Raw genomic sequence first — 17,280 nt, forward strand, 5'->3', positions numbered from 1 at the left:
GCTCCCTGTGGACTTGGTTCACTCCTCACCATCACCTCCTCTCCAGGGCTGCTTCTTCCCCTGCCAGGACTCACAGCAAGAGGAGCTGTCACTGCAGTGCCACTCACGGGGGCTCTGCCTCGCAACAGCGGCATCGGAGCAGGAGCCATCACACACACACCCAGGGGCTGCAGTGTGACTCCCAAAAGGAGCTGGGGAAAGGCACAGGCACACAGAGCAGCCAGGAGAGCCCAAAAGGAGCTGGGGAAAGGCACAGGCACATGGAGAGCAGCCAGGAGAGCCCAAAAGGAGCTGGGGAAAGGCACAGGCACATGGAGAGCAGACAGGAGAGCCCAAAAGGAGCTGGGGAAAGGCACAGGCACACAGAGCAGACAGGAGAGCCCAAAAGGAGCTGGGGAAAGGCACAGGCACATGGAGAGCAGACAGGAGAGCCCAAAAGGAGCTGGGGAAAGGCACAGGCACATGGAGAGCAGACAGGAGAGCCATGCTCCAGAGAAAGGTGAAGGAGGGACAGTGTGATTTGCCATCACCCCATTGTGAACAAGGCTGTGCATGGTCAGTGGGGAGTGGGAGGCACCTCCAAAATGAAGGACCCAAGTGACATCCATGGTCTGTGTTTCTTTTGGGAAGGCCACTCCTGGGCAGTGGTTATGGGGCAGCCTGGCAGATGAAGCAGTCACTACCAGCAAAGTGAAGTATCTGCCATCATACAGCACCAATGTCACTCAGCAGATGCTCCTTAAGAGGAAAGGTTCATCTGCCAACCTTCAGAGCCTTTCATCTGCCTGGAGAACATTTCCCACCACGCTGATACCAGAAGTTTCTGATCACATCAATGGAGTGAGAGAACAGAGATGATAAGGGAAATGCTCTCACCCTCCAGCCAAGCCCTTTGACCTGCCTGGTGCATCTTGTCAACTGTATCATATTTTGGGGAGAGCCAGGGATGCAGAATTACCTTCTCAGTCCCTGCAGGCAATCAACTTGCTCCCCGAACCATGAGATATGATTGCCCTTATTACTTTGGTTTGCATAGCAGTGAGCCTTGTTAATGGTCATAAAATTATCCAGTCCTTATTTAAATCCTACAGACGTCTGTGTTTCAATGACCTCCTGATGGTCTCTGGCTTTGCTCCAGGCTGAACAAGCATTAGAAGGACCAGGAAGGAAAAAGAGACAGTGGGAGGATTAAAGAAAAAAAAAAACAAAAACAGAACAACAACAAGCAACAGTCAACAAAGAGAATTCAAAGTGAAACATGGAATATTAAAGAGAACTCAATCAATCAGCTGGAGAGTTCAAAAAAACATAACCTGTCATGAAGAGAAGGAAGCAGCATCAGGTAAAATTAGCAACCCTAATAAACTCATCAGCACTGGAGCCTGGGCCAGGAAACAGCAGAGGGAAGGTGAAGGGGTTGGTAGAGGCTTGAGCCCATGCTGGGGAAGCAGAAGAAAACTGATACAACCTAAGGCAATGTGCTTTGGTGGTGGAATGTGGTTTGGGTGGAGACCAAAGACATGTACTGCTTCCGAGACCTCCAGCAGCAAGAAGTTGCCTTTGTGCTCCTTAAATTACATGGCAGCATTTTCTTTAAAGTGTATTTTTCTTCTGTTTTGTTCCTTGTTCTTGCTCTGAGGGAGAACACGCACAGAAGGAAGGCTGGAGACACAGACACTGTGGGTGGAAGGAACAGGAGGGGCTGCTGGGATGGCCTGTCCAGGGCTGGGCTTTGGCCAGTGATCTTTCTGGAGCAAAAATCTCCTCTTTCTTTTGGATAAAAGACCGTCCCCCTGTCCTTTCAAATAACATCTGCAAACCCCAGAGTAGCAAAAGATTTTACAATAATAATCCCCCAAAAGAGAAACAAGAACTGGAAAACCCCCAAGCAGCCAAGAACCGTTTTAATGTAACCAAGTTCCAACACAGATTTCCATCAATTTTGCAGCAAACCTGAGTCATGAAATTAAAAGTAGCATCAGCATATTTCCTATTAGCTATGGTTCCTTTTTCAGAACAGATCATACATTCCTACCCTATTTTTCTAGACACTTGTGTCAATGCGATATCATCAGATGCCGTTCAGTCTTTCCTCTTAGCCTGAAAAAAGCTTTCCTGTTGGGAAGGATGGGATTTTAATATTTAAAAAAGACTTCGTGAAAAAGCTTTGCTGATTTTTTATTTATTTATTTATTTAATATCCCTCCCCTGATCAGAGTGGGTGCATTTTGTAGCTTTTAAATATCATGCAAGTTTTAGCAACGCTGCTATTAAATCTGAATCTGCTGTCACAGCAGGCAGCAGGAATGTGATTCACACCAGCACAGAGAGCCTGTTCCATCCTCCCCAGCTCCTGTCCTTAGCTACAGACACCTGGCATCAGACACCACCATTGTTTTCCCAATGTCTCTGAACAGCTAAAAGCTCGCACAGAGCCAATCCTGCCCTGGCTGTGCCCTCTCACACCCCGAGCAGCAGGGCTCTGGCATCACTCTGGCATCAGCTCGGTGATGTCTGAGGAAGGCTCTTGCCTGTTGCCCCCTGGGGTTTATTTTGACACATCTGCCCATCAGCCCAGCTCACACCACTCTCAGCGCCTCTGAACCCACTGCTGGGCTGGGAAATGGAAAGGGCAGGCGCTGCTTGGTGTTTGTTTGGAGTGAGCAGAGGGGAGCAATGGAGAACCAGCAGCATGGCTGGCACTGCAGCTGTTCAGAAATGGAGGTGGCTTCTCCTTCTATCCATGCTCCATTTCTTCCATCCATCCCCTGCTCTGCTCTTGCCCTTCACTCTCTAGGTACCCACCTCCATCATGGCTCCAATGCTCTTCCCCCTTCTCCTTCCCTTGCTCCTGTAGTGTTACATGGAGAAGATCCAAACTAACATCCACAAACTCCAAACTTCTGATGGCTCATCCCAAAAGGGTTTCCCTGGTTCCTTCTCAGGCATCACACACTTCCAGGACAATGCGAACCACACATGATGACACCAAGAGCCAGGAGACACAAAGCAGGTGCAAAAACCTCCAGATTCAGAGATGTGCCCTTAGGAGAGGCACAAATCTAGCAAAACCTGCCTTAGCCCAGAGCTCTGCTGCTTTACCCGACAGCTCTGTGCCCGTTTGGTGTTTGTCTATGCACACAGATGCACAGGGCTGATTGGCAGCAGAGCAGGGACTCACGAGCAGTTTGAGTGAAGGGAAGCTTCAGGCAACACTGCAAACAAGACTGTGTTCTGACACACACATACACACACACAGAATCCTGCAGCCATGCACCAATAAATCATATTTCACAGCCTACAGCACATAAACCCAGCTAGTGTGCATGGAAACCCAGCGAGCACACACGCGCTTGTGAGCGCTCCTGCCTCTCCCCTCCAACCAACTGAAAATTTATTACCCAGCTCCCAAGATTTTCTAAAAGGATTTTCCACAAACAGGGCTGGAGCTTTGCAAGTGATGAGCCAAACCCAGATGGGATTTGTGCCCTCACCACTTGGGCTGGTGGCTACTGGTATCTCTTTGCACTGCCCCAGGGGGCTGCACTCACGGAGGGGGGATGCAAGGGGTGGTGAACACAGTGGCAGCACCTTTGATGGGCTGCTGAGCCCATGTAGCTCATAAAAGAAGGAGCAATCACAGCAAAATTCAGTGTCACAGTTATTCCTTGCAGCTCCCTCATGGCTCAGACAAGCAGGATAATGACAGAGATGGGAGCTCCCGTGGTATCAGGTACAGCCAAAGGTTTGTGGCTTCATCCTGAATTCAGTGTTGGAACTAGAAACTGGGAAGTCTCAGCTCCTCTTCTCCATGGCCCACAGGTGGCCCAAGTGGCTTTGCAATGGTCACACCTCCACATGAAAAACTCCCACGCTTCCATTTGTAAGACTTAGAGATATCAAGCTTCCCAAAAATCCCCGTTTCATGTGAGCCCTGTGAACTCACTGTGCAGCAGCACAATGCCATGAGCAGGGCAGGGATGCTGCTGACCAAAGCAGGACAGTCCAGCAGCTCCCAAACCACAGACAGCTGCTGCACCACACCAGCACAACCCGGCCAAGCACCCATCCTCACCACACACCTCTCCCATATTAAACTTAGTTGAACAAATCAGTCTTGCTGGGAGAACAGGGAGCAGAGCAGTAATTCATGTCTCCTCCCCACCGGAGGCGTCTCGGAAGCCTACTGTGTGTTCTCTCCCAACTTATTATCCTCTCACTCTCGGGAGGCAACTTTCCAGCGGGCAGAACGTGTTTTCCCTTGTCGCTCTCCAGCATCGCTTCTCGCCTCACCTGTGTTTTGCTAAGATAGAGGGTTTATTGTAAACTTATTAATTACTTCATTTCTCCTGCAAGGAGCCAGGAGAAAAATTTTCCGCGGCAGCCAGGATCCGCTATTGTGTTGGCGGCAGGGCTGAATGCGGCTGACGTCAGGATTCATTTTCCCCATGACTGGGGAAGGCGACTCTCCGTGCCACGCCGTGCATATGAATCAGGCAGCCATCCCCTGGCACAGCATGCCCAGCAATTCATCTTCCACCGGGACTTCTTCAAGCAGAAGAGAAAATGACAAACTTTTGCTATCGCGCTTCCCTGCAGAGAGGTGAGCTGGGGAGATGAGGGCTGCAGCCTCCCCAGGTCTCATGTTTGTCCCTCCACCTCTGGTCAACAGCAGATGGGGTCAACAGCAGATGTTTTCCATGCCTGGAGACACAGCAACAGGTGTCCAAGTGACTCCAGCAAGCCTGGCCAGCCCTGCAGTCACTGCAAGTATCTCAGCTAACTTCCTAGCCTGCTCACTGCTACCTTTTCTCCAAGCCTAGGGAGTGTGTTCCTGCTGAAATCAGGGGGAAATCAATATACACAGAGGTTTATAGCAAACTGATTTGGTTTAAGGCAGCCAGGGTTGGGAGTAAATGATCTCTAACATCCCTTCCAATTCAAACCATTGATGATTCTATAAATCTATGAATGAGACTTGCCTGGAAAAACAGAGATAATGATGTCCTCCCTTTGTGAAGCACATCAGACCATTGATGTGCTCTTCCTCTACATGTGGGAGAGCAGAGCTAGGCACAGAGTGCATCCCAAATAAGAGTCATACACCCAGTTTGGGCAGTGACAATTTATTGTTATGACAGAAGAGCTACATCCATTATAATACAAAATGTCAGGCATCTGGGGACACTCCACCTCCATGGAGGGGAGGAGGAAGGAGACCTCCCAAAACACATACCCACAGGGTGGTGGCAGGCAGCAGGCTAAAGCCACCAGCATTGAACACAATGGAGCCCAAACTGCTCCTTTACACTATTCTACAGTCCTGAGATAACCAAGATAACCTAAAGTCTCAGTAAGGAACCAAAAGCACGGCAGTGACTGAGCCACAGAGGTGTCAACACAGGTATAGGGGCTTCAAATGGCCATTAATGCTTGTGCTTGCCGAGTGATGGCAGACTCAGGTCACTGACATCTTAAAAATAATTTCAAACTTGCTGAGTGATGAGATGTTTGCAAGAGCAAGAGACTTTTCCTGGGTCTCTGTCCTCAGGGACCAAGCCCTTGGCTGCTATTAGAAGAGGACAACCATGCAGCAGGAAGCACCAGCCTGATGCAGGTTTGTCTCTTTGTTAGGGCTCAGATTTAGGGAATCCTTTTGGGAAAAGCCGTAAATGGTGATGCTGGGGCTCCTCAAATCAGCAGTTCCCACTGTATTCCCAGACAGATGCTGAGAATCTGGGTAGTGATGAACACATGGCCCAGTGCAAAGGCAGGGATTGGATCCTGTCACAGGAGAGCCCTGGGATGGAGCTAGACTTCCCCTCTCACAGGATGAAAATGATGCTTTTCAGAGGAATTGGTGGGATTTGTCACTCAGCATGAAAGAAGGGGGAAGAAGGAGTTCCTTGCAAAACAGAAGCAACCCAACACCACAAATTAAGGGTGGTGAACAGGAGGATTTTTCCTTGCTACCTCAAGTGTCCTGCCCAGGAGGGCCAAAGCCTGGCTGGCAGCTGGCAGTGGGGCACTAAGCGATGGTCTGGCGGCTGAAGAGGTCGAGGGTGAGGGCGCTGAGGAAGGCTGGGATGCTGTCCTGGCGCAGCAGGTGCAGCTCGATGAGCTCCCGGATGGTTCGCGAGAACTCTGTTTCCAGAAGTTGCATTTTTCCACCAGAAGAGCTGGAGGCCTAAAGGGAAAGAAGAACAAGCCCATTAATACCAGAGGGTTTTAATGCTGCATTTTTCCATCAGAGGAGCTGGAGGCCTAAAGGGAAAGAAGAACAAACCCATTAATACCACAGGGTTTTAATTCACCTCCCTGACACAGGAGCAGTGCCACCCTGAAGCCTCCTTTGGCACGGATCTGCTGTCACTGAGGACATGCCATCTGTTTGGCACACAGCATTCCTGAGTCCTGCATCCCAATGTCCCCATGCAGGATCCCTGTGAGCCTTCCCTGGTGACAAATGTGGCATTGGGGAGATGTTTGACCATCCTGGAAAGAGCCTGTGCTGCCAGCACAGAACAGAGGTGGCTACATCAGGGTCACTGTCACCAACACCACCCAGGATGGCAGGAGCTCTGCACAGGGCTTTTCTCTCCATGAAAACATTTATCCCTGAAGTCATGCCAGTTCTGTAGGAGAGAGCAGACCTGTTCCTGATTAGCATAACTCCTTCCCAAGGAGTACTGATCCATCCTGCATCCCTAAAGTGTTTAAATCAGCCTGGCAGCACACAGCCAAAGCCTCCAGAGGAAATATTCCAGGGATGCTCTCAAGAAAATAAGGAAACTCAACATGTGGGAAGACACTACAAATCTCCTGTAACATATAAAACAAGCAGAAAAAAGCTAAATGCAAGAGAAATAAGGAATGCTTGAAGCCTCTCCTGCCCCCAGAGGTACAAAAGCAGCTTGTTTATTAATAAACAGCAAAAACATCACAGTGCAAATGCTAATTATTTTCCCCTGCCATTTTCCTTTCAAAATACTCCCATTCCTAATTGCTTTGCAGCTCTGCTTCCTGTTGGAGGTGAGGTGGGACAGCATGGGTGGTGCCAGGCATGGCTGGCAGCCCCTTCCTCAATCAAAGGATGCCAAGACCCAAAGTGGAAGATTGCCATGGGAGGGGAAAACATGGCTCTAGCTGCTGAGAGCCCCAAGGAACCTGCTTCCTTCCAATTTCATGTTCTCAAGAGCCAGACACATTTGATTATGAACTCTCCATGTTTGGGTCACTTTGGATTGTGAGGAGTGCAAGGTACAGAGGATGCCCCTGCCATCCCTGAGCCAGGCAGGGAATCACAACAAGATTTTCATGTGGAAAAGTGAATTAGCTTTTATTTAGATCTTTGATTTGGCTGGGCTGTTTTTCAGCAAATCCTACACTTTGATCTGCTGCTTACCAGAGCTACCTGGTCCCTCCTGTGCACCTGAGGTACCCCTGGAGCAGATCAAAGAGGGAAGAGATGGCAGATGAAGGAGCCAGTTGGAGGCATCAGGAATGATGTAAATTCCCAGCCCACATAAAGCCAGAGGTGTCACAGCAGAGCAGAAGCACAGGAGCTGGGTGCTGTGGCAGCAGCACAGGTTTTATTTTGCAAATCCCCCCCCAGATTCAGCTGGTGAGAAGTGCCAGTTGTGGAGGAAGGTCCGAGTATTATGAATGCATCACTTGTATCTCCAGCTCTCTCAGTGCCGAGTTGGATTCATCTGAAATGGGAATTCAAGCTCTGTATGAAATACACAGCCTTCCTCGCAGATTTAAAACACTCTTTGGGCACAGAATTAATTTTCTAAGAATTTACAAGCAAATCCATTAATTGGTTTACTAGTTTAATTAATTAACGTAAATTCCTTAAGAAATTTAGCATCCAGTGCCAGACCATTTGCTTGTGTTTTATGACCTCAAAAACAGAGCAACATAAATGTTTTAAATTTCCTCTCCTTTGAGCTCGCTGGTGTCACGGGTGAAGGCTACATTTGAATATCTTCTCTTTTTTTTTATGAGATTAATGGTAGTTTCTCTCTACTATTCTTCATAAACAAAGTTTCCTCCTGCAGCAGAGGCAGAAGAATAATATTCAGAGGAAGTTATATGGGTAAATACGTGCTTCTGAGAAGACTGCTATTTCCCATTGAGTTTTCTCAGCTGTCAAGGGAGGCACCATCCTCCCTCTCACCCCCACGGCCTCTGTCTCCCCAGGAACTCTAAAAAATCAAAGAAAACCCCCAAATGCTTCCAAACCCCAGACATCTCACCCAGGTTTCTTATGATTGCTTCTGTAACAGGCACAGGGCGAGAAGGCAGCCACTTGGAAAAAAAGCAATTCTTCCTCTGCCAGTAGATGTTTACATGTGAACTTAGAGGATGGATGCACTTGCAGTGCAGCTCATTCAATCTCACATTGCTTTAAAAAAAAATGGAGAAACTTTTTTTTTTTCCCCCTAGGAGTGTTTTAAAATTGCTATCATTGTAACTTTTCTTATTATTTGTTTTTATTGCTTTTTTTCTTCACCCATCTGTTCATAATGTAGTATAGACTGGGATATATAGATAGATTTGCTGCTTTGGGTTCAACAGCAGGAGTACCTCTGCAGCCTGTGCTTTACAAATAAAGTGATTATATGAAATAATAGCAATATGTTCCCATTAATTCACAGGATTTCTTTTCAAAAGCCAGCCTGCACCCTGCCTGGTGCACTTGCTGGCAGAGAGGGAAGTGCCCGAGGCAGGAACAGGAGCGAGCAGGGGATCAGAGCAGGGCAGGGGGATGCACAGGGGTGGGCAGGAACTGAGGGGAGGACATGGGGGGGATGCTCTGCTGAGTGAACGCTGCAGGCTCTGGTGTTCCACACCATTCTGGATCAATGCAGAGCATGCCTGTGGTTCCAGCTCTAAAAACTGTATTTCTGAAGAAGAAATATGAAATTTCCAGCAGTTCAAAGCTGCAAGGGCACTCAAGTCCTGCTCTTCACTGTTCATAGCTAGGATTTCCTCCACCCATTTTTAATTTTTTTTTTTTATTTATGAAAGTCTCAACCCTCAAAGGCAAGCTCCTGGACATTCCTCTTGCTGGTACCAGCACAGATTAGCTATTCACAGCACACTCCATGTCTTGCAATCACCTTCACTCTGCTGATGCATTCCCTAAAATTCTAAGTTTATTTGAAGCCAAAAGCCACCCCAGCCCATCTAGGAATAAAATACAAAGCTGAGAGGAGCATAAACAAGTGTCACTGATCCACAGGGACAGTCCATGAGTGGGAATGGGTGACAGAGACCAGAGCACATTCAAACCCAGCCCTGACTGCTCTGTGCCCAACACTACTGACATCACTGCTACAGTGTGCTCTTGCTTTTAAAGAGAAGGGCCAAAGAGCAAAGAAAAAAAGAAAGAAAAAAACATCAACATTTAGAGTTAAACTGAATACATGGGATCAAAGGAAAAGCTGGATCTGTGAGAATCCCCATCCACCCCAGTCAATGCATAGTGGACACTTTGGGGACCACCATTATGCTTCACTCTCCTTTTCCCTCTGTGCTGGGCCACACAAGTGCAGTGCTTCATTAGAGATGTAAATATTCCCTCCTAAACCTCAGTTTCCCTGAGCACAGATCAGCAGCTCATCACGATGAGAACACCATCTCTCAGGTACTCTGTACATAGCCCTATATTGGTTTCTTCTAAATCATGAGAAAAGTCTGGCTCACTAAACTACCAAGATTCAGGTCTCTGTTATGTTTTATTCAGATCTCAAATACTTGCAAAAGGAGAGAGTTCAGCTTTCACTAAGCTCCGTTGCCAGTTTAGTCTGATTTAAGGGCTATGGGGACCTTTTCTAGAAAAGCAAAGGAAATCACTCTTTGCCCAGTGTTACTGCACACCCAGCTCTGCTGGGCTGGGTGGGATGTGACTCTGGTTGGAGATTTGAAGGGTGACAGCCTGTTTGCTACCCCACAGTAACCAGATGATCAGGGGACAGACCTCTCTATATTGCAAACCACAACAGCACTGGTCTATTTAGCACAGAACAACATGAACCTGGAGTAGCTGCTCCGAGAAGGGAGCTGTTAGCACAACTGTTTCTTCAGGGGAATGAAGATCAGCAGCCACCTGCCAGAAGGAAATATCATAAATCTTCCTCTTAACTCTGGAAACCAGTAAATTATTCAAGGCTTTATAGTTCAGATATACATGTAAACATCTCCCCAATAACCACGAACATGGTAGAAAAGCAGGTTCTTCTCTCCATCTCAGCAAGGAGCAGACAGTGCAGATGATGTGAGGGAGCAATAGGCATTCCCAAATGTCCCTCTTGGGGATGGACCTGCAGCTGGATGAACTGGGCTCGTAAAACTGCAACATCTGGACTTTAACAGGCTCCTTAACTACTGCCACTGCAATGTAACATGTACAGGACTCTGTCTGCACTGCTCCTGCTGAGATGGCCCTTTGCACCTGTGCTCCTGTTGCACACAGCCCCTCCTGAAAGCCAAGAGCCAGCATTTCCTTCTCTGATTCCTCCAGCTGCCGAGGGGGACCTCTGTCAAAAGTGTGACAGTGTCTCCTTTACCCACCCACAAGCTACCACATGGTTCAGAAGTGCACTCTCACCTAGATACACTCAGGTTCTATTTTCTTGCACACCCATTTCCTCTTCTCTCTGACATATTTTGGTAGCAAAAAACAATGGCTCCAAAGGTGCCATCGGCTATGAACTGACATGCGGCGTGAGTTTATTCACACAAAGGTTGCTTCTAAAAAATATGGGTTGAGTGTAAGACCCAAGGTCATGTAGACCTTCAGACACTGGAATAAGACTGTAAAGAGGGTGGCTGCACATGCCAAGGAGAGAGCTGGCATGGGGACTTGGTATCATCAGATAATATGGAGCAGAAATGCAGAAATGGGAAAATTCTGCACAACACGAATTCCATACAACTTGAATTCTATACAACTTGAGATTTCAAAATGAAGTGAGGATTTTCTTCCTCTGATTTCCACATTGAGAAAGCAAAACTGCCTTTGGGGATGCAATCCGTGCAGGACATGTGTTCCTGCAACTTCAAGCACGAACATCCAGCGTCACAGGTGGATTTCCTGAATGGGTTTTGGCAAGCTGACAACAGGGATGGGAGAGCTTTGTGCCAGGCACAGCAGGCAAGACAGTTGTGTCTCAGCTTGGGAACAAAGGAGCTTCAAACACCTCCACAGCGTGCAGAAGGATGAAGTTCAAGGCTTTGGCAGGGCTGGCAGAGCCACTCCTTGGCGTGGTGACAAACCTTTGCTTTGCAGATGCTGCTTGGCCATGCTCTATGGTAGACAGTGCTTTCCAAGGCTAAGATGTATTAGGGGTCAAAAGGGGCAAGTGAATCATTGCCTGGTGACATTTACCCAGTGAATGTATCTCGAAGGCCCATCTCATCTGCTCTGCTCCTTCCATAAATCACTGTCTGTGCTGTGTCCCCATGGATGCCAGCTCTGAGCACACACAGCAACCAGCCCCGTGTGCACTGAGGGAAGGGGCACCACGGCTTCACACCCAACACTAGGGTTAGGGGTTTTTAAACCAGAAAGCCCTGAGCTCCAGGAAAACTGCAGCTGCAAAAGGAATCTCAAGGGGAACACAAAACTGCCAAGACATGCCTTCCTCCACAGCTTTTTCCTTGGAAACAGCCTTAACCCTAGGCTGGGTTTATGGTTAGGGTTAGGGTTCCAGCTAGGGTTAGGGTTTCTTAACCACAAAGCCCAGAGCTCCAGGTACACTATAGTTGCAAAAGGCATCCCAAGGAGAACACAAAACTGCCACAACATGGCTTCCTCCACAGCTTTTTCCTTGGAACCAGCCTTAACCCTAGGCTGGGTTTAGTGGCTAGGGTTAGGGTTCCACCTAGGGTTAGGGTTAGTGTGCAGCTCCACAGGCTGCTCCAACACTATGGGCCATGCTGTGGCCTCTGTGCCTGAGTTCTCACTCCCCTCTTTCCCTTCTCCTTGTGGTGTTCCCCACCCTACCCTGCAGAGTGCTGTGCTGTCCACATCGATGTGGGTCATGCACATCTCCCCAGCAGATCGACCCCTTTGGCAATTTGCCTTCATCACATGAATCCCTCAGACCTCCTCTTCATGTGGGGCAGTCACTGCCTCTTCCCAAAGCCTTCATGTGCCAGCAGAAGCCTTCAGGGTTGGCTGTTCCAAGTGATTACCTCCCAAAAAGCTCTACAGCTCTATCTGAGTGTGTGTCAGAGCCTTGGGCACACTGCTGGTCCTGGAACATCCCTCAGCTCCCTCACACCTTCCCCATGGCACCCACTGACACCCACAAACCCTGCCACAGTGCAACAAACCTATTTGAAATTTTCCTTTAAGAAGCTGCTGGCTCTGACCTTTAAATGAGAAAATCCTTTTGTTTCTGCCTCTTGCTTCAGATGCCAAGATTTTTCTAAATGTCAAAGGCCGCCTTGTCCACGTACAGATGTTGAGGGGGGAAGCAGTGATGCTGAGCGGGCTGGCACCCTCTCTCTGGGTCTGCACAGCTGATAAATCACCACTTCAGATCACCCCGGACAGACAGACAGACAGACTCGGAGAAGCCAAAAAACTAGAGTGCCCAGAAAAAAACCAAGGAAAAAAAAGCAAGGAAAAAAATGTGTGTGTGTGTGTTTGTGTGTGTGCACATGCAGAAACTGCCTGCTGAAGTTATAACAACCCAAACACGAGGTTTTGAGATTTAATTGCTCAAACTTGGCTCTCTCGGGTGATGATATCATTATCAAAATACCCCAACTGAGTTATGCCTCACCAATCAATCTCTCCTAAGCATCATGCACTGCTCAAATACCAGGTCCCCAGGTAGCCTCTAAATCACTTTAATTACAGGCCGTTCATTTAAAATTAGGGAAATATTAAGGAAAGAAAAAAAACCAAAAAAACAACACAAAATTGAACCACAAGATGTGCTTATGGCTGGAAATATTTATGAGGTTATTTAGCAAACTGTTTACTGGTTTCCTTCTTTTTTTCATGGTAACTGGCAGGTTCCAGCTGGCCTGACAGGATGCCTGCCCATGGTGGCTCCCACAGGATGTGCAGCACTTAATCAATCAGGTCACCTCCCTTTCACAAATAACCATTCCTTGTCTGCAGCAAAATCCCCCCCCTTTAATATCCTCATTGTAACCCAAAGAAGAAGAGCACTTCCTTATAATAATTGTTTCTTGCCAAGACCTCTGACCTCTGTGTCACCAGCTTGGTATATAAAGTGAATTTATGAGGCAGACAGGGATGGATGCCTGTAAAGAGCCTTCCAGGAAATGTAATGAAAAAGCTGCTTTTAGCTGCTGAGCAAAGAAAAGCAAATGCCTGGCAATGCCAAGAAGAAAATTGAATGCTGGGATGGGGTAAGTGAGAAACAGCCCTGTGTGCACTGAGATTTATAGCAAACATTTCCTTTCTCTTTCTTATTATTCAACACTGAGATGAACCACAACCCCAGAATGCCTTTGGAACGAGAGGTCAGCTCGTATACTTCCATCTTAATCAGAACCACGACCCAGGCACTGTGTACACGAGTGGCAGCAGTGATGGGTCCTGGGTGCTGCACCAGCTCAGCAGCAGAGCAACGCAGAGCGGGGTGTGCTGCACCAGCCTGTCCCCACAGCTCCCTGTTTGGATCCAGGCAAGCTCTCCTGCACCTCACGTCAAAAATGGAACACGAAAAAGAGCAGGGACATGTGCTGAAGGGCTGCACCCCTCTCTGTGGGGGAAAGCTGCTGGTGTTGATCCTGGGGGACAGTGCTCTGTGCAGCAGAGGAGGAGTCAGCACCTTCTTTCAAAAGGTTTCTCCCACAGGTTAATGCCCTTTAGACTGTCAAATGCGATGCCATAAAAATAAGATCAAAGGCTTTAAAATAAGGGAAGCGTATTTTTTGATTCATACTATTACTATTTTATATCTGAATATTCCTATAGAGCTTTTCATCCTGGAAGACAGGTCTTTGAACTGCTGTGATTTCACCTATCACTGAGGAACAACCCCCGGGGTAAAATGTGACAGCTATTATCAGGGTGCATTAATGTTACTGAACAGTTCAGGACAGACAGAGACAAATATATCCAATTTAAATCATAGGATTGAAGAACTACTGCTCAGTGTGGATTAATACCCATGCATTTTCCAAAAGTGCTTTGAGAGTTTTTAGAGAACAAGTGCAGAAACTAAAATTCCCTGTTTCATCTGTAGGATTCATTCAGGCTCCCATCATTATGCTGCAAATTGAACATTGTCAAAGAGGGAAGATGGCAATGGAAATGATTCACCCGTAGCATCTACTTTTGCATCCACAGATTCTCTGATGGGATGTCCAAAGCAGCCAGAAGGAGACTCACCCTGTGGAGATTTGCTGAGGTGATACCTAAAAATGGTTCCACTGAACACATGGCTGGTGAGAGTAAATCACAGCAGACTACTCACATCACAGAGAATGGAAAATCACATGGGATGTCACTCTAAACTAATACTGGCAGCCAGCTGTAGTCGGAACTTGAGCTCATAAAGTACAAGTTTTTAACAGACTTCAGATCTGCTAAATAGTGTTCACCAGCCAAATATGCTTATAAACATCAAGCACGAAAGAGTAGAGATGGGGACAAGGCAGGGAGCTCACAGAATTTTTCCAACCCCATTCCATATAAACCCCAAACTACAGCATTAATCCTTTAAAGCCAATACCTCCATAAAATCTCAGGATCTTTACAAATCAGAGTCTCTCCTTGATACACAGGGAAGCTGTGCTGCTCCCACAGCCATGGCTATCTCTGACCTACAACAAATCCCTTTGGAAAGAGCAGCCAAACGTGTGTTATCCCAACTGCTGTCACACCACACGTGGCAGGGCTGGACCGCTCCAGCACCCTGGCTGCAGCTTCCCAACCATCTGTGAGGTGACTGTGTTGGACTGGTCAAGCTGCAGAGTGAGTAGCTAACAAGCATTAACAACATCTAGCCCATGTGTTCTGTCTAGTAAAATGCCAACCCATCTGTCTGTAACATCAGCGACTCCGTAGAAGCCATATGCAGGAGAGACATAAATTAGGGAGAGAAAAATCTCCCATTACCTTCTCTGCAGTGACTCTGCAGTTGTCACTGGGAATGTGAGGGACTGGGTGTTTTTTAAGCTCTGTTTTCCCAGCCAAATCTCAGGCTCATGTAGCTCTCCAGCCCTGCCATCCAGAGGCAGTTTCTGGTCTGCACCTGACCATGATGAACATGGCTTGGGACAAAAGTGAAAAGCAGCTGCAACTCAAACCAGGCCCCAAACTGCTCCTCCAGGAGAGCCAGGAGAAGGCAGAGAACTTGAGGGAGATACCAGGGACTGGCAAGTGAGCCCAGCATACAAGAATCCCTCAGTTAGACAGGGAGCTGATTAACCAGCCAAGCTGCTTATCACATTCCTCTTCATCTTCCTTGCTGAAAGCTCTCTGAGCTGGAAGGAACAGAGGAGCAGTAAACCAAGAACATGGAGTTTCTGGAACATGAGAAAGAAGCACCTATGGGAGAAATGCAAAAAAAAATTATCTTTGCAGGCTGTAATTAAGACTGCCTGTTCCCAAGGCAGGGAGATACTCCACTTGAGAACTGCAGCTGGGGGCATGAGGTCTGAAAGAGAACACAAGCAGCAGAGTTTGCCAAACCCTGCCATCAGTGAGAGATGTCTGGAACCATGGAGAATTTTGACAGCAACTTTGAGGCTGTTGCCTGAGAGATAGGCATCCCTTCCCCAAAGCAAACCACTGCTCCCCAAGAGGCAGAGCTTGCTGGAGCCTTCATCCCTCACTGACTGACACCAGACAAACACTGTTCCACTGCTTGGCTGCTCCTACATCATGGTCCTGCTCAGAAGCCTCTGCCTTCCTGTCTCTGGATTAGAGGAAATCAGCAGGAAAGTGCCTGCACATGACACAGAGTGAAAATAGGTCATACAGACCTCAGGACTCACCAGCTGCCAACTGGAAATGAACCCCTGAGTTTGGTATGGTAAAAATTCTGGTAGTGCATGTCAGGCTTGTTTGGAGTTGTAGGTCAATTGCCAATACAGAATTGCCTAAAAGATTGCCTGAGTTTGTGAGCTGGGCATGGATGGAGGGAGAGTGCCTGGGGCTGGGAATGGTTAAATGCAAAGAGGACACACACCTGGGAGGCACATCTGGAGTGGCTGCTACTCTGCCACGTTGCAGATGCCATCATGTGATTCACACATTTATCCTCATCATCTTTTTGGTATCCTTCTGGAAGCCTTGCCACAAGTGAGGTGGACAGAAGGCTAAAGAACTGAACAAGATCCTGTGACCAGTAATGGCTCAAGGGACTGTTAAGTGATAAGCTTAATGACAAGCAGACAATTAGACCTTAGCTCTGTGGCTGAGGGATGGGACAGTATATGGAGCATGCCTGTTCCTGGCTCATTGAGTTCACAAGGCTTGTGGGGGAAAGAGTAACAGATGGACCTGATGGCAGATTACAGCTGAAATTCTCACTGTGTTTATTCACTACCCTCTTCTAGTTCTTGTTTGTCATAGTCTGGCACCCCAGGCTAAAATGCAGGTTCAAGCCTTACATCAAGGAAATTGGTGACACGTATTTGTCACCTCTGCACAGAGCCAGCGCTCTGCACTGCAGACCAAAGCCACCACTCTTCTAAGAGCAACAAGAATTGGTCAATAATCACCCCTTCCTGTGGGACCCTGTGACTTGCTTACAGTTGTGATCTACCAAAGTGGAATTTAAGTGTTGGCTCTGGGAATAACGTTAGTTGCTATTGCAACATCAATAACCAAGTGCCACGATGTTAGTGTGGGTTGAGGAAGGTGCTTTTGTGCTTTTCCTGCTGTTGCTTTTCTGCTGGCTCACGTTTTCCTTCGTTTTTCTTCATTTGAAATCGCTGTCATCAGCAGGACTGCCAGCAGGACCAAAGCAAGCCTGAGTTGTCAGTACTCAGCAAGTCAAAGAAGGAAGTTGATTTTGAACACGCAAAATGATTTTCTTGTGTCCTCAAGAATGAGTTTTAACCCTTAACAGCTCACAATCTCACATTCCTCTGACTGCATCTATAGCCACAAGTGGAAGTTTATACTGAGAAGAAGATGTTATTATTTTTATCATGGAGCTGATGGATATCAGTAATTCTATTTGTGGAGTTACTCAACCAGACTTGTAGTCCACAGGCAGGAAACCTTGAAGAACTAGATAGTAGGGAAACCAGTAAACTGGCCTGTGCATG

General features: G+C 47.6%; 1 protein-coding gene across 4 annotated transcripts in view; it reads right to left on the reverse strand.

Moving 5' to 3' along the window:
- Window positions 1-5,112: 5,112 nt before the first annotated feature.
- Window positions 5,113-17,280, reverse strand: part of MAD1L1 (mitotic arrest deficient 1 like 1) — a 352,355-nt gene continuing 340,187 nt past the window's right edge. For all 4 annotated transcript variants that reach the window (XM_066561061.1, XM_066561059.1, XM_066561060.1 and 1 more), the window contains exon 18: window positions 5,113-6,187. In XM_066561061.1, coding sequence (XP_066417158.1) covers window positions 6,029-6,187 — 159 coding nt within the window. In that variant the 3' untranslated portion in view covers window positions 5,113-6,028. The remainder of the gene's footprint in view (window positions 6,188-17,280) is intronic.

The sequence above is a fragment of the Molothrus aeneus genome, chromosome 16, assembly GCF_037042795.1.
Source record: "Molothrus aeneus isolate 106 chromosome 16, BPBGC_Maene_1.0, whole genome shotgun sequence".
Taxonomy (NCBI): domain Eukaryota; kingdom Metazoa; phylum Chordata; class Aves; order Passeriformes; family Icteridae; genus Molothrus; species Molothrus aeneus.